At 46.2% G+C, this 22103-nt stretch overlaps 1 protein-coding gene across 2 annotated transcripts in view; it reads left to right on the top strand.

Annotated features, from left to right (window-relative positions):
* NPHP4 (nephrocystin 4) overlaps positions 1 to 22103 on the top strand; it is a 96436-nt gene that overhangs the window by 1586 nt on the left and 72747 nt on the right. The window contains exons 2-6 of one of the 2 annotated variants that reach the window (XM_079986756.1): positions 4110 to 4296; positions 9790 to 9942; positions 18604 to 18776; positions 19301 to 19365; positions 21248 to 21397. In XM_079986756.1, the coding sequence (XP_079842882.1) occupies positions 4159 to 4296; positions 9790 to 9942; positions 18604 to 18776; positions 19301 to 19365; positions 21248 to 21397 (679 nt within the window). In that variant the 5' untranslated portion in view covers positions 4110 to 4158. Of the gene's footprint in view, positions 1 to 4105; positions 4297 to 9789; positions 9943 to 18603; positions 18777 to 19300; positions 19366 to 21247; positions 21398 to 22103 lie in introns of both variants that reach the window. The other variant, XM_079986755.1, reaches the window with a different exon arrangement.

Below are 22103 nucleotides of genomic sequence, written 5' to 3'. Positions count from 1 at the left end.
AGAAGGCAATTTATATATAGCTTATGCTAACCAAAAAGTTTCATAATGTGAAGGGAGTGCTCTGTTTTTCATTTTTGGCAGTGTATAAATGTAATAAAAGGGACGCAGGTGGCGCTGTGGGTTAAAGCCTCAGCACCTAGGACTTGCCGATCGAAAGGTCGGCGGTTCGAATCCCTGCGGCGGGGTGCGCTCCCACTGCTCGGTCCCAGCGCCTGCCAACCTAGCAGTTCGAAAGCACCTCCGGGTGCAAGTAGATAAATAGGGACCGCTTACCAGCGGGAAGGTAAACGGCGTTTCCGTGTGTGGCTCTGGCTCGCCAGAGCAGCGATGTCACGCTGGCCACGTGACCTGGAAGTGTCTCCGGACAGCGCTGGCCCCTGGCCTCTTAAGTGAGATGGGCGCACAACCCCAGAGTCTGTCAAGACTGGCCCGTATGGGCAGGGGTACCTTTACCTTTACCTTTAAATGTAATAAAACTGTACTGATTAGTTGTGGAGGAGTCTTTTTGTGCCAAACCTTGTGCTGGTTTTATTATACTATTTCCCACAAGTGCTGTTTGCCACAAGAGCACAAAGGAAAGTTTTTTAAAAAATAAATATTAGTGTTCCAAAAACTTGGTTTTATTGATTTTTGAATGGTACCTCTTCAGTTCAGATCTGTTGAACATAATAATAAGGATGTGTGGGAGGAAATGGGAGCTTGGCTAGGTTACTACAGTCATACCTCGGGTTGAAGTAGCTTCAGGATAAGTATTTTCGGGTTGCAAGCTGCGTTACTTCCGGGTTTCGCCGCTCACGCATGCGCAGACGGTCAAAATGACATGTGCAGAATCGGTGAATCGCTGCACGCGCAATTACACGGATGCGGGTTGCGTTAGCTTCTGGATGCGAATGGGGCTCCAGAACGGATCCCGTTCGCATCCAGAGGTAGCACTGTACTTAACTTTAAAAGGTAATATTTGCACACTGATTGGTACAGTGAAGACATACCACCTAATTTTATATATATAACCACAGTGACTGCCTGAGATTTTACATTCTCCACTTCCCTCCCTCCCTTCCTGGTTAAGTCAAACCATAGTTTACTGTTATGTTCAGACTGTGGCATACATTAAGGATGTGGAACTCAATACCCTTCAGATGCTGTTAAGACTGCAACAGTATTATTATTATTAAAGTGTTCATGCTTTTTTCTCAGGCAGGGAAGAACAAGAGTGGGATTCCCTTCAGCTAGTGTATTATTATTATTTTTTTCCCTATGTTATGACTTGCCCATAGTGTCATGATGATTTGCAGTTCTGTAGAACTCAAAAAGCTTGCTTGCCATTTAATTTATTGCACAGTTTCCTCCAACCCTTCCTCCAAGCACAAGGTGGCTGACAGCACAGAATATACAATGTAATATAAACATATATACAAGAAAATCAGCCTAAAATGAAAAACACAAATCAACAACACTAAGAGCCCCTCCAGATTTTCTTTTTACTGCACATTCATTATGATTTATGTTCATGATGCTATTTGGGCAGTCATACACATTCCTGCTTTCAGTTCCCTTTGTCCCTATAAACGTTTTGGGGCAGTCACACTGCTTCATTTCAATCTGTGCATGCTCAATACCACAAATGCTCTGGTTTATTTTTGTCCCGCTTTTGGTTTGCAATAGTCCCTCTGCATAGCAATAATGTGGCATTGGGGAATCATCGCAGAACAAACCAAAGTAGATTAAATCCACCCCTAATTCTTTATTGTTGGGTCGAGAATATGTTGTAGAATACACCTGTAATAAAATAGCAGTCTGGAGAGCGCCTAAATAGACTGCTCCAACTTCAGAAGGAACATTGGCTTAAAAAACAAAGGCCTAGATGAATAGAAAATTGATTTGGTCTTGAAGAAAGCTAATGCAGAGGACAATCTCTCGGGAGCGAGCTGTAAATTGGGTGCCACCACCAAAAATGCCTTGTCTCACATTGCTGTCTTGCGCATGGTACAGGTCATAAGTATTATGGCCAGGGGCCTCTCAGTTGACTGCAGGGCTTGGGGCAGAAAGTATTGCCGAAGGGTGCTCCTTCACGTACCAAGGTTCCAAGAGGGAGAGTGCTCTTGTGCTTGGATCTTGCTTGCTGGTTTCCCTTTGAGACGTCTGGTCAGCCGCTATGATGCTGGGAGGCCTTGTTCTTGACATTCCTTGTAGTGGGGCTTACTCTCACATTTACCTGTCCTGTTTCTTTGCTGATTCCTCTGCCCGTCAAAAATGCCCCCCCCCCCAAATTGGTAGCACTTCAACCTTGATCCGAGGCAGACCTTCACTGCCCACCCACCTTGCATCCCAAGGAAGTTATTTACGTACAGATGATTCCTGTCCTCATTGAAGTGATGGGGCCTAGGCCTGCATTGCATACATACAGCCTGGCTTTGGCTTACAGTGCCTGCATACATAAGACTAATGTTGATTTTATCTATGCAGTCACAAGACTGACCCCACATCTTGGGGCTTTGGCAAGGTGTGTGTGTTTGTGTGCCTCCCTATTCCCAAACTAGGGCAGGAGGGGTGCTTGGAAGAGGGAAATCTCTGACAATGAGGAAGGCAGAGGAGGGAAAAGAAAGCTATAGAAAGGGCAGCAAGAAGAGGATGTGAAGGTGCCCCCTTCCACCTGAGCTGGAGCTGCAGGCTTATTTCATCTGTACAGACGAGCTCTAGAAACCCCAGCATGTCATCTATGAATGTTCACAGTGCTGGTTTTCCCGGTGGCAGGTCAGCTGCCTGCCCTTGAATGACTTATCTGGCATCGTCTCCAGGCAGGGCTAATTTGGCAGTGAGTCATCCTTAGACTCCTCAGCTGGAAAGCGAGAGGATTTCTGGATGCCCTAGCCCTGCATTTGCCCAGCAAGCCTGTGTTTTTCACTGTCACTGCTCTGTTTACACACGCACCCACCTCCTTCCTGGTAAAATCTTCCTATACATTGTGTGAAATCAGGTGGCAATGTTTATTTTAGATTACCCCCTTCCCCCTCCTTTTTTTACTGCCCTTTACAATACAAAATTCCCAGGGTTGTCAGTGTAAAAAGAAAATGCACAAACAGTTATGATACATATAGAATTCTGTTTACAAATGACAGTGATGGAGTTGGAAATCACATTCCTGGATGCTTCTGCACGTTTGGTTTTCATATATTTCTTATCAAGTTTTAATAGCAGCAGACATGCTTCAGGAAAAACAAACAACAGAAGTAGTAGTATTGGTTATCACTACTGTTAATAAAAAGTATAGGATTCAGCTCTGCAATTTACCTAGTCAGTAAAAAAACATACCGAGAAGAAAAGAATGCATGGTCTACAATAAGAAAGTGTTCCATGGTCTAAAGGAAAACAACATCCCACCAAAAAAAATAACCTTTGGCTGTTCGAAATCCAGACACTTGCATAGATTTGTGGAACCTAATGCTTCTGAGCCACTTTATTTGTATGTAAAATAGAATTAGACATTTGTTTTAGATAAGGGGGGGGGGGGTTAACGCCAACCGCTTTACATTTAGTAAACTGCTACAGTAGGAAGAAAGATTTGGCCTATATTCCTGAAGTGCTAGAGGAGCACAATTCCCTATTCCACACGCAAACACCCCTGTAGTCTGAAGTGATGGAGCAGCCTTTGCCAACCTGGTACTGTCCAGATATTTTGGACTACAGCTGCCACCAGCCCCAGCCAGCATGTGAGAAACAGGATGCTGGATTAGATGGACCATTGGCATGATCCGGCAGGCTTTTCTTACATTCTGCCATGTTGCAATTACTTCTTCTGGAAACTGGAAGAAAATGCATAGGCAGGAAGTGTGGAGCGTGGGCTCCTATGCACGGCCATCTCTGTCAGTAGATAGTGAGGCAGCTGCTTCAAGCGGCAGATGTCAAGAGGTAGGGAACAGCGGTGAGGTAAGTATTACCTTCAGGCAAGAGTTTGTAAACTGGAACTAGCAAAAGCTTTGAAGGGGTTATTGGACCTTGCCAAATGCACCTTCATAGCACAGGAAGACACATGTGTAATGGGAGGGTGGACCCAAAACTTTTCTTGAGTCAGATTCCCTTTTTGTTTTTTGTTTCCCTTTGAAAGGCAGAAGTCTCTGTGGCTGAGGTGAAAACGGTGCCAGCATTTCAGGCAGCAGGATGGGGGAGTGGCAAAGGATCTTTGTACAAAACTTGACGGTCCCTCCACACAACCAGAGGAGACGGCACTCTCCACCCAGGGAATCAACAGCGTTTCAGTTCATCCTGAAGTCTGTGGAGGGAGATGCATTGAAGCTGGTAAGATACGCCTCCCCTTGAAGACCAGCGTTGTTGTTTTTAAAAGAAAAAGTATGTCTGTGCAGGGACATTTGGGGCATCGCCTCACAGCTGAGATTATTATTAATATAATTATTATTTATTAAATTGTAAACTGCCTGTCATCCGAAGATCCTTGGGTTGTTCACAACAGAAAAATACAACATGAGAATACAAAATGCATAATAAAACAAAAACAAACCCATAACCCTGGGACTTTGATAGGCATGCCAGTCATATGAGCCAGAAAGCCCCCCAGAGCTGTCTGGAAACCCATTAGATCCATCAGCCTCTGAGGGCAGACCATCCTAATAGATCCCCCACCTCTGCAGAAAACCTAAATCTCAACAGGGGTGATCTGACTATGACAAGGGTCAATACAATAACATTTAGATGAAATGCTCATGGAGGACACCACCCCACCGAAGTGAATCTATGATTCTTCCACTGTCACAAAGATAATTCCCCACTAGCATCAGTGTCTATAAGTGGTAACCATCACCAACATCAAGTTGTTGGTGGGGGAAAAAGGTCTTTTTAAAAAAGAAGTTTGCAGTGTAGATGATGACATCAGGGACTTGAACTGGGAACCTTGGGATCTGTGGGTAGGGTCTGGCATCGGAACTATCCCAAGCATGTGTTCTGGCAGAGAAAGAAATAGATGTGCTCAGATAGCCAAACATCCTTCCACTGCAGTTTATATTTTTAACTGGTGCTGCTGTTTGGTGTAATCATTTGTGTGCATGTGGGTGTATACATATGTGCACACCAGTGGGGAGTTTCGGCCCTTCCTGGGGTTTTTTAGCAGTAGCAACAGCACCAGCAGCAACAACAACAATGGCATCTGTCTGTCTCAGGAGACAATGGAAGAGTGTGCCTTTAGGGGTAAAGTCAAACCATTGGAGAGTTACAGCGCCTGCTTGGGTGTAGAGACCAATACGGGAGGGACATGTTTTATTGCAGGTGGAGCAGATGAAGGCGTCTGGTTTTGCTGCTGCAGGTGCAGTCTATCTATATCTATATCTATCTATATGTACCTAATTTGGCATACATACCATAGAATCTACTTCCCCACCCTGTCACTGATTTCTCATTGTAATGGCAGAATGTGATCTGGCCAGCTTGCCCTGTCTTTCTCATTTCCCCTTCATTACCCTGTCTGTCTGTCTCCAGAGTATGTGATGCTGCTAGTGCATCTCACTTAAAATAAGTAGGATTCACCTGCTAAAGCAAGCCTCTTTCATGTATAAGGGGGTGTGGGGTGGCAAGTGCGCAAGTTCAGCCCCTTCCGTACCACCTTATGAAAGTATAAAGTGGTTGACTCAGCTCTCATCTACCTTATCCAACCTGCAGGCAGAGACCTGAGAAGGTGAACCTGCCACTCTCTAGGCTGAAGTGTTCAGGGGTTTAAAGCCCTGTCCTGCTAAATAATGCAGAGCGACTAAATCTTTAATAGCACACTTGGTAAAGTCTCTCTGCTCTAATCCTGGCCTTGCTGATGGTATTGGAGACGAGGGGCAGCTGGGAGTTAAAATACCTTCTTTTGGATCGGGGGTCAACGCTGAATGTACATGGTCTGACCCAGCCCTTAAAAGGAGTCCCTGTGCTCAGACCCTCCTCTGCCATGGTCCTGTCCATTTTAAATCAAGGTGGGATGGAAAATTGCTCACTGATTATTTTGTAAGATAAAGAAACAATAAGCAAAAGAGATGCCACGTGTGTTTAATGCACATTTTGTAGGGTTTCTGTCTCTAAACACTGCTGCTGGTCTTCCGACTGGAGTGGGTTGTTGGAAGTGCATGGCTTCAGGGCTCCAGATTCTGCAGTGGTTGTCTTTTGCCATGCCGGCTCATTTCCCACTGGTGGAGATCAGGGAATGACAAAAATCTGTCAGTTTTGGTTTCTGACAGTTTCTTGTTTTTTCCAAACCTAAATTCAGGTCACCCACACTTGTGCATCACTTTGTGCCTTTTTAATAATAATAAAAAGTTGCCACATTAAACTTCCTGCTTCCCTGGCTGTCTGAGGGTTCTGCTTTCCCCAGGGCAGCATGTATGAAACTAAACTATCGACGGCAAGTTACTTCCCTTTAATAGCACCTAAAAACCTGGCCAAGGTGAGTTCTTCTTCTTCTTGTTATTATTTGTTATGCACCACTCTTTCCCTGCTGAGAGCATGAGACAGACAGGAATAAAAACACAGCATTAAAAGCAGGAACAGAACCACAATGTAAAATACAAGGTACAGTAATAAACAACATTATGTTATGCAAATGGTGGCACTTCTCTTATGCTCTAAAGCAGTGGTTCCCAACTGGTGGTCCACAGACCCCAGAGGGTCCACGTAATCCACCTGGGGGGGGGTCTGTGGCTTCATTCACATAACAAAATCTACCATAAAGATATTAAAATTTTCTAAAGTAGGGAGCCTGAAAAACCGGGTGTTTGCTGTATTTAGCTAATTGGGAACCTCTGCCCTCCTGGAACAAAGGTGACTTGCTGCACCTTCTCTTAACTGTGAGGACTAGCAACATGATTTATAAATAAAACTTTGCTCCAGCTTAATCGGATTTCTTCACCAATAGCACATGTCTCCTGCCCTGGCCAACCTTGTAAATATTTAAGATGGATGGGGTGGCTAATCTTTTTTTTTGGCCTAAGGGCTATGGTCTGCTGCACAGTCCCCTGCCGTCACCCCCCCCCCCGAAGCAGACTTTGAGGATGCATGAGGGTGCTTTAGAGAGGAGGGGAGGAAAGTGAAGCCCCATTGCACAAGGAGAAGCCCAGGCTTACGCACAGACTGCTTTGCGTATAACCCATTGACTGTAATGTTATTTTTAAAATGAAAATAAAAAGTGTATTATTAGATGCCCATTTAAATTTGTATGAGAAAAGCAATCCGTGAATAATTTAAGCGGCGCTGAGTGCCATGTTCACACAGAGAGCTGCTGTGTGGGCTCTTGACCTTACCATCACCCAAGAGCGCTGCCTTAACTATGCAAATCTCTGTGTCAAGTTTTCAGGACGTGAGCCTGCTTTAAGCAGCTGCTGTGTAATGTGCTGGTGGCTAAGGCTTCCAGGGGCCAATTGCTTTCTATTTGACAGAGAGTGAGAACGTCGCCTTGTTTAAAAATCAGATGCAGTTAACTTTAATTACTTTCCCTCTGGTTCTGATACTGGCCAGCTGTTCCCTCTCTATCCTGCCCTCTCATATTACTGTAAGATTTTTTTTTTTTAAAAAAATTAATCCTAACCTAGTTCCTATTCGACCACATTCAGCTCCCCCCTTTGCATGTGACTTCCCACACCCATGGCTGTCTTCTGTGCTATCTCATACTATATGGAGCCCTATGCCCCTTGTAATTTATGTTCTTCTGTGTACGTTGCCAGTTTTGCTATAAACTCTTAACTCCGCATGGGGATATTGCAAAGGTGGGTTAGCATTTTTATATAAAACTTATACACCCAGTTCTCTTTAAAGTGGATAACTATAAACATTCATTAAGCTGCTATCCTATATTCGTTTACCTATATTTGTTTACCTGGTCAGACCAGAATGGGGAAGAATTGGAGGGTTTACCTACTGACAACCATGGGGAGTGGCCCAGCAGGTTATGACAGGTAGCGTCTGGGCTGTGCGAGATGGAGGAACAGCCCAGAGGGGAAGCTACAGATGAGGACTCAGACCCAGGGGAGGGTCCCAAAGGTGTGTCACCTTAGTGCTCCACCTGAACCCCTTCTGTGTCACCCAGATGCTCTGTGCCCACTTCTCCACCAACTTCTGTGCCGGCCTTTTCCTCCGCCCCTGGCACCGCTGGAGCTTGCCCCTCATCCAGCCTTCCAGGAGACACCACCCGTCTGGTCCTAAGCTGGTGGTGACACCTCCTACATTACATAGGTTGTGAAGAGTCCAGCACTGACACAGACAGTTTAGGCTCAGCCCATTAGAAGGTGTTCCCATTTGCTTGCCTAGTCCAAAGAAATAACCTGCTTGCCACGCTGAAGTGCTGCCTTCTACAGTCTTTATAACAGGACGTAAGGGGGCATGCCGTTTGTTGGATCAATGCTGTGCATAACACCCCTTGGGCCATTGATCCTTGCTTTGCTTATGTACCACACTGATCTGAGCATTAAAAATTTTGGCGGAAAATTTAACCTGAGATTGATTTCTTTAATTAGCGGGAACCAGGACATTACCTTGGAGTAAAGGTAAAGGGGTAAAGGGACGACTCTGGGGTCACGGCGCTCATCTCGCTTTATTGGCCGAGGGAGCTGGCGTACAGCTTCCGGGTCATGTGGCCAGCATGACTAAGCCTCTTCTGTTGAACCAGAGCAGCGCACGGAAACGCCGCTTACCTTTCCGCCAGAGTGGGACCTATTTATCTACTTGCACTTTGACATGCTTTCGAACTGCTAGGTTGGCAAGAGCTGGGGCCGAGCAATGGGAGCTCACCCCCTCGCGGGGATTCGAACCGCCAACCTTCTGATTCGCAAGCCCTAGGCTCTGTGGTTTAACCCACAGCGCCAGCCGCGTCCCTTACCTTGGAGTAAGTTCTACCAAATTCAGTTCATCCTACCCTTCTGAGTAGGCACATCTCATATACCAGTTAGTTTACGGCAGCCTTATCTAGCCTGGGGCACTCCAAATATTTTGGATCACAACTCCCATCATCCCTGATCATTGACTGTAATAAATGGGGCTGGCGGGAGGATAGCAGGTTGGGGAAGAAGTAACTTTGCAGTGTTTCCCAAACTTGGGTCTCCAGCTGTTTTTGGACCACAATTCCCATCATCCCTGACCTCTAGTCGTGCTAGCTAGGGATGATGGGAATTGTAGTCCACAAACAGCTGGAGACCCAAGTTTGGGAAACCCTGAACTAGAGCAAGGAGATTTGTTAAAACAGGTGCAAAAAGTTCCCTTTCTCCTTAGGATAGGCCCTCCTCCGTTCTGATGGACAGACCATGCTAATCAGTTCACTGCTACTGGCCTTGACAACTGTGTTCTGCCTCCATTGTCAGAGGCAGCACTGTAAGAACAGGATGCATGGCTCGATGGGCCATTGGCCTGATCCAGGAGGTTCCTTTTAAGTTTTTAACAGTTTGCTGCAAATTCCATTTGTAATCTGAGAACTTGTAGATGAAACCTGCATTCTGCATGTTGCTGGAAGGGCCACCTCCTTTGGGCCCATGCCTTGAGAGAGGCAATGGAATTTCCTAGTGCTGCACTCTCCGTCTTTAAGAACTTAATAAGAATCCTTGTCAACTAGACCAAAGACTTATCCAGCTCAGCTTCCCGTTTCCCTGGAAACCACAGGATAGGAGGGTGCTCTTGTGCTCAGGTCCTGCTTGAAGGCATTCCATAATTGGCATCTGGTTGGCCACAGTGATAAAAGGATATTGGTCTATATGGGCCACTGGCCTGATCCATTTGGTTCTTCTTACATTCTCATGGTTTGCTTTGGTCTACCACTGGCAGAGAGCGTTGGACGAAATGTCGGAAGTGGAATTCCAGCTGCGCCTTTCCTTCTTTGATGTCACCTACCACCATTTCTTTGGGAAGACTTGGAGGAGTGCCACAAAGCCCCTTAAAGCTGGGCTGGGACATCCCCCTGCAGTGGTCTTCCACGAGGTAAGGAAGAGATGCTTTGAGTGATGGCTGAAATTGGGGTGTTGTGGGGCACAGGGTGGTGAAGTAGAATTGGCCCAAATCCACAGGGAGGTTCAAAAGCCTGTAGGCGACTCATTATTTCTGCAGTGGGGTGAGGAGTTCATGCTTATACCATAATAGACGCGATGCTAATTTGAGCTGTTTTTAAGGGCCTCTGTTTTCCCTTAGACAGGATGAGTGGAAAGCTGGGATCAGGGAAGGCAGGGCAGGAAAATCTGCCTCCATTGTACTTTCTGACAAGGTAACAGGACAGGGTTGAAGAGCTGAGAGTCCTGATAGCCTGGTGAGGGCTCAGTAGTAGCTCACAGCTTTGCTCTTTCAAAAAAGTTGGCACCTCAGCCCCAAAGACGGGTTCAGTCTGTTCATATATAGGTCCTGCTGCTTTTGTCCATGTGATGGTGGTTCCACTGCATGTACAGAGGTTCCTGTTGATGCCTCAGGGACCTGTGGAAGTTTAGATCGTCAACGTGCCCCAGGATTTCAGCAAGGACTGTGTTACAGGTTGCAAACAATACTTTGCCAGTATCAATTATTAATAATCATAATGAACTAGAAAGATAGGTACGTGTCTGGGACGCGAGGTTAGGAATGGGTCTCCCGCTGTAAATCATGCAGGCACCTGCCATTGCAATATCTCCCCTTAACTGTAATTGTAATCTGGTGGGTGGTATTGATGTCACAGTGGAAAAAAAGTTCTTCCCTTACACTTTTATTAATAGCTTAATAAACATAATACATACCTCTCTGCTTCTTGGTTTCTGAAACTGGGACCAGAGATTCTCTGCCCCCTTAGTCTCCTCCTCCACCACGTTGGAATCGTATTATGTTGGGGCTGGAAAGATCCCGGCACCAGGTTGCTTGAGGTGTTAAAAATTGTATGCTGGTCTCTTTTGCAACCTCTTGCAGTCATTTTGTGTGCTTTCTTCTCCTGAACTGCTCTGCCAGTGCATGTGTTGGAGGTATTGTTGGAATGCTCAAATGGAGAGGAAGGCGAACCCCTTTTCCACTAGGGATTGCATAAGTGAATTTTCCCCACATCTACTGCTTTAGGAAGCTGCTAGTGTCTTGATGAAGGCCGCAGCCCCTACTCCAGTCCCCAGCCTCATCTCAGACCTAGTTGCATGCCTGGCAACCAACTAACATGAAGGCAAGGGGGGATTCTTATCAGACCTGGAACCCGGGTGTTATCAGTGAATATAGGTAGAGGTCAGCAAAACGTTGGCTGGCCTTGCTAGCCAACCAGCAGTTTGTGGTTGCCAGGAACCTCACCCTGAAGTCAGCAGGAGGTCATGTGCAATCCCGTAAGAATGTAAAAAGAGCCCTTCTGGATCAGACCAATGGCCTGCCTAGTCCAGCATCTTTTGTCTGCAGGAGAGCTTCTCTTGCAAGTTCCAGAGGTCTGAGAAGCCCATTCTGCAGTAACTTGGAGCAGGGCTTTTAGTGTGCCTGCTCTATTGTTGATTTATGTTGTGGAATATCATCCATATTGTTGAGCTGGCCTCAACCAGAGCCAGGGCTTTTTCGGCTGCGGCCCCGATCTGGTGGAATGCTCTGTCACAAGAGTCTAGGGCCCTGTGGGACTTGACATCTTTCTGCAGGGCCTGCAAGACAGAGCTGTTCCACCAGGCCTTTGGCCAAGGCACAGTCTGACCCTCTCCTTTGGTGATCCTTGTAGAACTCTGGCCCAGTGGTTGCCATTTGATTTTGAATTGATTTTAGAATATTGATTTTAGAATGCTGTGTTACTTTTATTGCTGTTAGCTGCTCTGAGCCTTGTTTTGACTGGGGAGGGTGGGATATAAATAAAAATTATTCTTATTCTTATGACAGGAACCCTGATCTGCACTTTCTGGAAACAAGTGAAAAACCCCCCAGATGCTATAACCTTTCCTCATACAGCAGTTGCTCCAACCCATTGATTTAGGATGCCCCTTTATGTGCTTTTGCTTAAAGGGCTGGTGATCTCTTAGGAGTCGCTTGAGGTTAGATGCTGGAGCCTGAATGATCACAGATACAGCAGGTTAGGATCCTATGATCCTGAGGCTTCATACATCTGTGATTCTATGGCCATGCCAATCACAGGGGGCAGAGTGGTGTGATCTATTCCTCTCAGCAGCTCAAGTGGAGGGTGGGGCACACCCAGACTTGGCTAGATCACAGCCTTGGACCCTGCCAGAGTCCCTGAGCACATGCTCCTTCCCTGGTAGTTCATGCATTTATTGCATTTCTATCACACCTTTTACTCCAAGGAGCTCAAGGTGGTGTACATGGTTCTTCCTCCTCATTTAATCCCCACAACCTACCTGTATCAAGAACTTTTTAATGTTTGATGTTTGCTATGTTTTTATTATGTTGGAAGTCAGCCAAAGTGGCTGGGACAACCCAGTCAGATGGGCGGAGTATAATAAGAATAATAATAACCTGTGAGGTAGGTTAGGATGAGAGCCAGTGACTGTCCCAAAGTCACCCAGTGAGCTTCATGGCCGAATGGAAATCTGAACCGTGGTCTCCTACGTCCTATTCCCAAAACACTACCCACTACACCATGCTGTCTTTCCCCCACCCCCATATCACTTATAGGTCTCTCAATATTCTCCTGGATGTCCTGCCTTTCTTCTTTCCCCATTTCTAGTAACGTTAGCTGTAAAATTATACTCTTTCCCCGCTCCTCTCCGGAATGAAGGGTTTGAACAGAACTGGGATTTCTCTTGAGTGTAACTTGGTGGAATTCTCTTCCGCAAGAAGTAGTGACGGCTACACACTTTGATGGCTTTAAAAGAAGGTTAGACAAATTCCCTGAGTTACCCTGCACATAAGTTGTTCAGGGCTTTGTAAATGAACATGACTCGGTATTGTGCCTCCATTCTGTCTGTCTGCTCTACCCTCACCCCCCAGTCTAGTAAATGATGGAATAGATTTTTTAAAAAATAAAAAATAAAAATTCTCACTGCTTGTCATGCTTGAGCCTAGGCAGCAGATGGTGCTCTTGCTCCAGGAATGATGCAAGGTCAGCAATCATATCCAACCAATTCAGGGATGGTAGGAGCGGCTGAGGGTGACGGGGGTCTCCTTCCCCAGTAACTTTATTCTGTGTTGTCTTAAACTTGGCACCAATAGACCTTGCTCTGAGTAGCCTTGCGTCTTCCCTCCCTCCCCGATGATCCCATTAAGTGGATTGCCTTTCTTTCTTTAAATGCACTGTTGCGTTTTAGTATTTGTAAAGCACAATTCCCGGGAACTTTAGGATTATGGTGCATTTTACCATTTCTCTCTCTCCTCCAGTGGCGAATGGATGCAGTGGGCCAATCAGGTGCTCAATACGCTCATCACATTTGATATAGAAAAAATAGGGGTTGTTGGCTTTTGCTGCCCAACTCCCCAAGGGACTGAGTCCTCTCTAAGTTCACGATCAGTCAGAGATGAATGGATGGAGGCAGGATGCAGTGAAAGCAAGGCAGATCTTTATTTTTCTGTTGCAACACAGTTCCCCCCCCCCCCCTTGCAAAGAGGCAAGAGAGACCCAGAACCAAGAAGAAACATCTCTTTTAAGGGTTTGCATTTTGGCATGGAGAAGAAGCACATCCCTGCTACAAACAGCCAGAAATTACATCATGCACAAGGTGGGGTTACTGTGGCTCAGGCAGGCCAAGGTGTGATATTGCTGAGGATTTAGCAAGTTTTGCATAGTTCCAGACACAGTTTACACAAAACATTAGCATTTGATAAGACAATCAGGATGCCTGTCAGAAATCCCTCAATGCAGAGCATCTGGGCAAACAATGACAATCAATACCAAGGAGGTTCATAGATATAGGAGAGGAATCCCTTCAGGAACTTCCCCTGATTGCCATTTGCCTATGTTTTATCAGGCAAGGGGGATTAGAGAGGCAGAGGAAATACTGAGAGTCTTTAGGAGAGCCAAGATGGCTTTTGGATTGCTCTCCTGTGCTATTTTAGACATGTGGTTTATATGCTTATGTATGTGTGTGTACCTTTTGCAGTTATCAACATTTATTCTATATTTAAGACCTTAGAATTCCTATAACACATTTCACAGTGATTTTTCAGTGCACAGAAATAATTTCTTCTTATCGGAACTAGTGTCCCCGGAGGGTAGTCCACCGAGGCTCCTGGGACACAGCCCTCCCACTGAATACGTCATGCCATTTTTTCAAAATTGCCTCCTCAGCATCCCAAAGCCATGCTCTCTTTGCTTTCCCGCACACATTTTATACTTCCTTGAACTTACAGAGGTATTTGTGTCATTCTCCTGTTCTTTGGGAAGAGCGTCTGAAGGAGCGTCTCCACCCCCACCATTCAGCCCAGACACTGAGGTCCAGCTCCGAGGGCCTTCTGGTGGTTCCCTCACTGCGAGAAGTGAAGTTACAGGGAACCAGCCTGTAGTAGTAATAGTAATCATCATCATCATCATCATCATCATCATCATCATGTCTCCAGACTACTCAGCCGATTTTGATCCAAAAGTAGAATTGTGGCAAAGAGTGTGTCTAAAGCAGAAAAACCATGTGATTAGTTGGGCTCATGGAAAGTCAGCCCTGCTAGGAAAGCTCTTAGTCAGTCTGTTGTTTTAAGGCCTGCCCAGCACAGCCAGTATGGCAGATATGGGAGGAGCCAGGACTGCTTCAGAAACAGCTTTATGTGGTAGCATTCACCTGTCAGAATCATGCATTGTTTCTGAGCATGCAAAGAGACGCTTCCCTGAAGGCCAGAGAAGCAACAGCGAGTGCTTCTTACTTTAAGGACCGTTTTTGTTTGTTTACTTTAGTAATATAAACAAACAACAGTTTTCAACCTGAGGATCTTCCAGTCTCCATTTGGGCCGGTGGGGAGTCAACGAAGGGAGGGGAGAAGCAAGGAGGAGCAAGTGTCAGGATGAGGGCAGCAGTGGAAGGAGGAAGAGGTGATGAGGGCGGATCAAGGACAAATGTAGGCTGGCCTCTGTGGGCTTCTCTTTGGGCGGGAATGAATTATGCTGGGATTGCAATTCAGCATTTTTATTCTTTCAATCAAGGGTGGTATCATGTCCAGTGAGGTCCACGTCTTACCTGTTGCATTTGCAGTCTTATGATTGAATTGAAAACCACTTTCCTGCCATTCCTATTTTTAATCATACAGAGGTGGCTGCTACCGCTTTCAGTGATGCCAGCATGACTTCACAGGGGGGCGAGGGCATGCCACTTGTGGCTCTGAGACCCTTGCTTCCAGGACAGATTTCCCTGCTAGTCTGAGCAACTCGGACACCAGCTTCAGCTGGCTACCAGGTTCCTTTGACTTTGACTCACATTCTCCATCCTTCTGCCATTTGAAGAGTCTCAAGACCTTCTTGCGACCCTTCTTTCCCACAATAATGGCAGTGCAATCCAAAGGAGCCGGTAAAATTGCTCTGCTAAACAGTATTAACAGCAACAGAAAAATCCAGGTTTGGTTTTTTTGTTTTTGCATTGAGGGTATTCCAGGGATTGGAATGCAGCACATGTTAATGGTTTAGAAAGTTGTTTATTCCGTCACAGAGAATAACTGTCAAATCCTGATAAGCCGCTCCAAAGAGGGCAGGAGAACATCGTCTCATCTGTCACAAACACGGTTCCTGCGTGGATAATTTGCTGAGCCCCGTTTGCCATTCTCCCCCAGCCGTTCCGTTCCGGCTAATGAACAGCTTCATATCACTGTGATTATTCAATTATTATTTCCCCCTGATGATAATGGGGGAGCACTTGTGTGGAGAGGTTTGCCAAGGTGCCATTGCAAATAATTACATTTCCCTTGTTTACCTTCCTGGGAAGCTGCTTTCAAACCTTTCAGAGAGAGCTGCCTTTGCAGGGGAACCGTCTCTTAATGCTTGTCTTCTTAATGGCAAACAGAGAGAGTTTTCCAAGTTCCTGGATGCCCAGCGGATTCCCCCTGTCGACAATTAGGCATGTGAAATATGCTGCATGCAAGTAACCCTGCTTCCATTACATAAAGCTAGGCAAGCACATAATAGATAAAAAAAAAAAAAAAATATTTGGATTTAATCGTGCGTTCTGTGCTGTGGATCCTGGTGGATGCAAGGTTTTAAAGAACTCACATGTTGTTCCCAGGCTATACAAAGTCCGAGCCAAAGAAGGCTCATTTCTATGATGCCTGTGGAAGAACCTCAAGTGATATCCAAGTACAACAGCCCTCTTCCCTCCTGTGGTTTCCAGCAGCTGGTATTCAGAAACATTACTTCCTCCAACTGTGAAGGTAGAGCATAGCCATCATGGCCAGTTGTCATTGATACTCCTATCTCCATGAATTTGTGCAGTCCTCTTTTAAAGCCATCCAAGAGAATTGTGATGCCCACAGAGACCAGTATGTGTGCCCTTCCTTGTCCTACTCTGTCCTACTCTAGTGAGGGGTCACCATTGCAAAGCTCCCAATCCCTATAAGTACAATGCCACATAGGCAGGGCTTTTTAACTCTTCCCTGTCACGGCCCTCATGAAGATGCCCCACCTCGAGGCTGCAATTTGTGGAAGGAAGGCAGGCCTGATTTTGGCTGAAGCCATGGAGGTGGGTGAGGAAACAGTGGCCCTTTCTTCTTCAACCACCCAGTTAATGTCAAATGCAACAAGACATTTAATGTAGCCCGTATTGCATTCTTGTTCGGGAGGGAGCTCTGCCAATTTCTCTCCCAAATCTTCACCCCGGTGTAACCCTGGTGGCTTTGACCTGCCATTGTGGTAGCCCCATTCAGGAAAGGAGGCATAGACTAGGAAGACCAACATTGGCACTTCTGGAGACAGCAATAGGCTTAGCGACGCAACGGATACCCACTTTGAGAGAGGTACCCAATTCTTCAGAAACCTGCACATAACTCTGCCTTGCCGGTCCGCTTGTCAACGGTTGCTGACAATTTTTTCCATCATTTTGCAATAAAAGATAATAGAATAACGATTTATTTCTGCGGACTGATGCTTTAATGCCTCCCTCCGTTATCCTTCCCTGACAGTCTGTGATTACAGCAAATGTTTTGCCTGTGACACTTGGATAATGACTCTCTAATAGAAGGATTAACCTGCTCTTCAATCACACGCCTGCCAGGGATTGCACCCAGACTTTCCAAGTCATGCTGGTCTAAGGAGAGGCTGGACAAGGTTTGGGAGTGGTCCAGAAGTGATTCCCTTTGACAGGAACTGGCACAGGTTAAATGCCTTCAAGGATCATACCCTTAGTAAGCGCTGCTGCTTTTTGGAATCTTGAGATTGTGGAAATGTGCCAAGATAATCTTAGGGTTTCTAATTTCCAAATGGAGAACTACTTAGCCCTTAGCCCACGTGACCTTAGAAATTGGATTTTTGATCAGGATGCCAACCAAGACAGAGCATGCATGATTGCTGCCCGTTACTCTACTTGGTACCTCCAAATTAAGACCAATCACTCAAAGTCCCATTACCTTGAGACTCTGGCCTTCGCACAACTACACAGGGCCTTTGTACAACTAAAATTTCAACAGATGCCCTCGACATATTTGGAGGAGAGATACCGGGGAATTCCCCATATGGATCGCAAATTTATACATGGATGCAATCAGGTAGAGGACATCACATACCACCTGCTGATTTGCCCCCCGTATACAACGCCCAGAGGAAAATTTATATCGCCAATTGGCTTCCAGGTCGATCCATACAGGAAGTGACAGCTGAACAGATAAACATCAGTACATTATCCACCAGGTAGCCACATTTGCGCTGTCAGCCAAGAAGCTCCGTTCCAGATATGTGAATGCACTCCAGTCTTAAGTCTAAATGTAAATTTCTTGCTATGTTGTAAACTACTACGAGGTTACGTTGTATGATTTTAGATTAAATTTCCTTTTATTCTCTGTCGTCTGTTGTAAAGGCCTTTGGCTATATGCAATAAAATGGATTGATTCCCTTTCAACAGGGGTCAGGGCTGGCCCACCCATTAGCCTTGGTGAGGCAGTTGCCTTGGGTGGCAGGGTGGGGATGGCTGGGAGGGACAGCAGATCCAGCCTCCCCCAGGAGCATACTGCTCACTGCCTCCTGTGCTTGCTGCCCATGGCGGCTAATGCCACTTGCTGCTCTCCAGATTCTTCCCCCCCCCAGCCCCACCCCCTTCAGCATGCTGTGGCTTCTAGTCACCTCAGGCAGAGGAGGAAGAAGTGATGGGGGGGGCTCCCCTGCCCTTTTCTGTTTCGCCGTAAGTGGCAAAATGGCTTGGGCTGGCTCTGCCAGGGGTTGTTGGGTGTTCATTTTCACTCCTCCCACCCTTGGCTACTGCTAATGCCATGACTGATATGGACCCAGCGCTGTGGGCACCCACTCTGGGCTGCCACTGAGGGCCAAGGGCTGCACCCACATGAAAGTTGCAGAAAGTTGGTGTATGAAACCTGAGTGAGAGGTGGGGAAATCAAGATCTCCCAGGGTGGGAGACTAGGAGGGGAAAGGCTAGATTCAGCAGGCTCTTCTTCTATTCTTATGTACCATATTTGTGTCCTTGGAAGAAGTTCCAGATATACAGGCAGCAAGGGACCGCAGTTTGGAATCGGCTTTAGTTAGCTGTAAGCTGCTATGATAACCCAACTCATCTCCTCTCCCCTCTTACCCTCCCCTTCCAGACTGTTTATTTCCACACATCTTTGGATTATCCCAGCATCGTTTTGGTGGTGGAGGTCGTAGCAACAGCCAGGAGGCGGGACGGGACCCCGCAGGAGATGTCGTGTGGTTTTGGGATCGTACATTTGTTTAACAGCAGATCTGAGCCAGCAAACCTGAACTTGAAGGACAAAGGGTAAATGGATAAACTTTTGTAATAGCAGAGGCAGATTTCTGTGTCTTTAGGGTTGTTCACACAGTAAAGATTAGCTGGTTGTTAAGCCTAGAGCTGTGTTTGTGTAGACATAGTTGGGGTAACAACTGACCAGTGTGGCCAATGGTCAGGGATGATGGGAATTGAAGTCCCAACAACATTTGGAGGACTGAAGGTTAAAGAGGGTTTCTGGTTTTTATTTACTACAGTGGTACCTCGGGTTAAGAACTTAATTGATTCCGGAACGTCCGTTCTTAACCTGTAACTGTTCTTAACCTGAAGCACCACTTTAGCTAATGGGGCCTCCCGCTGCCGCTGCGTGATTTCTGTTCTCATCCTGAAGCAAAGTTCTTAACCTGAGGTACCTTTTCTGGGTTAGTGGAATCTGTAACCTGAAGTGTCTGTAACCTGAAGCGTCTGTAACCCGATGTACCACTATACTCTGCACTGGGACAAAAGATGACACCAACCCTCTGTATCATGTTCTGTCTCCTTTTTCTCCCTAGGCTCAGTTTGTATCATGGGACCCCACGAGCCCTCTTGCACCCACTTCTCCAAGAGCCAATAGAGAGTAAGTCATGAGGCATATCACTATTTTCACATGCTAGACAGTGTATTCTTTGCATGTGTATTAAGGCGGATCCATAAAATTCTGAGGGAAAGCAGAATATGGCCTCAGAGGGGAGGGGATGAATGAGCCCAAAGTACCCACCCACAAAAGAGTCTGCATGCTGTGTCTCTGTATACTTCAGCAGTCTGCCTTGCCTCCTTCCAATCAGCCCTTCCATGACTGGTCATTCTGTCTCATCTTTGCACTGAGTGTGACTGGAGCATACGGTCACTTCTGAGACAGAAGCACTCTTTGCCCACTCTCAGAGACATCTATCTGCCTGTTGCATCCCTGCTTGAAGCACTGCTCTGGAATTGTCTTATTCTAATACGTGACACACTCAAGCAAGCAAATCATGCACAAACCCAGGGCCCGGTCTTGTTTACGACCAGCTAGCCCTTAACACACTCTAAAACTAAACCTCTTGGGAAGTAACAAGAAACATGCCTCTGATTTTAAATCAGATAAAGTGTGGTTCAGAAGTCTGGAAATGCCGATCCAAACTGCCTTTTGACGGACTGCTTCCAGGGAGCTGTCAGATTTAATTTACTGTTTGTTTTCCATCTTACCTGCTGACCGATTCCTCCCTTATCCCACCCTAATTGTCTGCTCTGGTGCTGCAGCAACCATGTCAACCTTTTACAACAGCCCAGCTGTTTCTGGACAGTCGCTCTGTGCAGCCCAGACATGAGCCAAATCCATTTGGGAGGGACAAAGGTCCTTGTTGGCGGCAGTTTTGCAGGAGGGCACAGTCTCATGCTGAATATTTTATGCAGATTGAATCCCTCTTTGAGGACAGTGCCCAGTTGATACATAGCAGCAAATGGGATGGGATGAGCTATTTAGATATGCTGCAATTGGTTTTCCTGCTGCAAATCTGGCTCCTGCCAGAGAGAAGAACAACCTTGGAGTGAGGCAAGGTTGGCCATGCTGATGGGAAGGGAAGGTAAAAGGAGAACATGAGCAATACGGTGGCCTGCTTTGTGCCTAACACTAATCCACGGTTTATTGATCCCAAGCTGAACCATGGTTTGTTTGAATGCCTGAACCCAGCCAAGCAGACTAACCTTGCATTGCTTTCTGGGAACAAACCACTGTGTGAAGCCATGGTTTGTTGAATTGCAGACCATTAACAAAACAACAACAAACAAACCTATGGTCACGTAAAGCATCCTCAATAAACACACGAGAATTGTAGACCATGGCTTGTTTTAAGTGTGGGTTAGTGTAACATCCAAACCAAACAGCCTTGCTTAACCACACTTTGTTTGGCCACCCCAGCCCAGATGCTTTCTGGCTTACAGAGCCATGAGAGGGAAGAGCAGCAGGAAAACAACAAAATTTGGAGAGTGAAGATGTGGGTTGTTTGTTCATCAGTGAGATGTTGGACAAACTATGGTTAAAACAAACCATGACTTAGCACTTTGTGAGGACACAACCATTGTCTGCTAAGCCTGTGCTTCTGATTGAGTTCCAGCTCCCTTTAGAACAGTGCAAAAGAAAGAATTTTGGGTGTGGCTTGTCAAGCGGGGGTGAGCAAACAAGCACCTCTTAAAAATCCCCCCCTACACATACCCTTACACACATACACAACACACATAAACAGGCTAAAGATCCCGAGATGCCCCCAATTGTACTTTGAGTACATCCCTCAGTATTAATGGCCTTGACTATTTCATTTCATTAATTTCAGTGGCTTTATTCTGAATAAAATTAGTTGAAAACAATCCATAGGAGTCCTGCTGTCTTCCATTTCAGTGTGGCTTATTTTCTTGGGCAAGGCAGGGCCCTTCTTAGTCTCACTGAATTAAGAAAAAAAAGTTTCCTATTCTCCTTTCTTTAGTGAACAAGAACCTGATGGCGATTGACAGCTGTCATCTTCAATGCAGCTTGCAGCCACACCCACCCCTGGAGGCTGTCTATCACCTCCTGCCAGAGAACACCCCTGTGTCCAGCTTGCAGAGAATCCCTGGCATGCTAACAGCACATGAAGGTATTGTGAAAGACACACTTTTTCTTTTTGCGGTGTGAAAGACTAGGAGCATAGGATGGAAGCTGCATTATCCCAAACCAGACCATTGGTCCATCTAGCTCTGTACTGTCAACACTGGTTGGCAGCAGCAGTTCAGGGTTTCGGGCAGTTCAGGGTTTTGGCACTGTGACTGCTCATCCTTTTAGCCTTCCTCTTGACCATGCTAAAATTGTATACTTTCCTGGATTTGACCTGCCGAATTCCTCAAGTCCGAAAATGTGTGGTAACTGGAAAACTTGCTGATAAATCACTTCAATAAATCTCACACTGTGTGGGGCTACACTTTATGTTAGTCCAGAGGCTGTAGCTGGTGCAGAACACAGAGACTTAGGTTGCTTGAGTAGGCAAACTACTGCCAGCATATAACACCCTACTTGCAGGATTTGTGGTGGCTACCAATCTGCTACCGTGCCAGGTTCAAGGTGCTGGCGCTAACATGAAAGCCTCTGGTGATTGAGAGCAGGGCTTTTAGTGTGGCTGCTAGTGTCCTGTGGAATAGCATCCCTGTCGAGATGTGACAGGCACCCACTATCTGCAGTTTCCAGAAACAGTTGAAGGATTTCTGTTCTGATTGGCTTTCCCAAAAGTGTCCACCTGTTAGGGTTTTGCAGTGGAGAGGAAACTTAACAGACTGCTCAGAACGCAGGTAACTTTCAGCTTAGGACAG

Source organism: Podarcis cretensis (genome assembly GCF_951804945.1).
Source record: "Podarcis cretensis genome assembly, chromosome: 8".
Lineage (NCBI taxonomy): Eukaryota > Metazoa > Chordata > Lepidosauria > Squamata > Lacertidae > Podarcis > Podarcis cretensis.
Note: the sequence above shows the minus strand (reverse complement) of the source record. Positions and strands in the feature narration are given on the sequence as shown.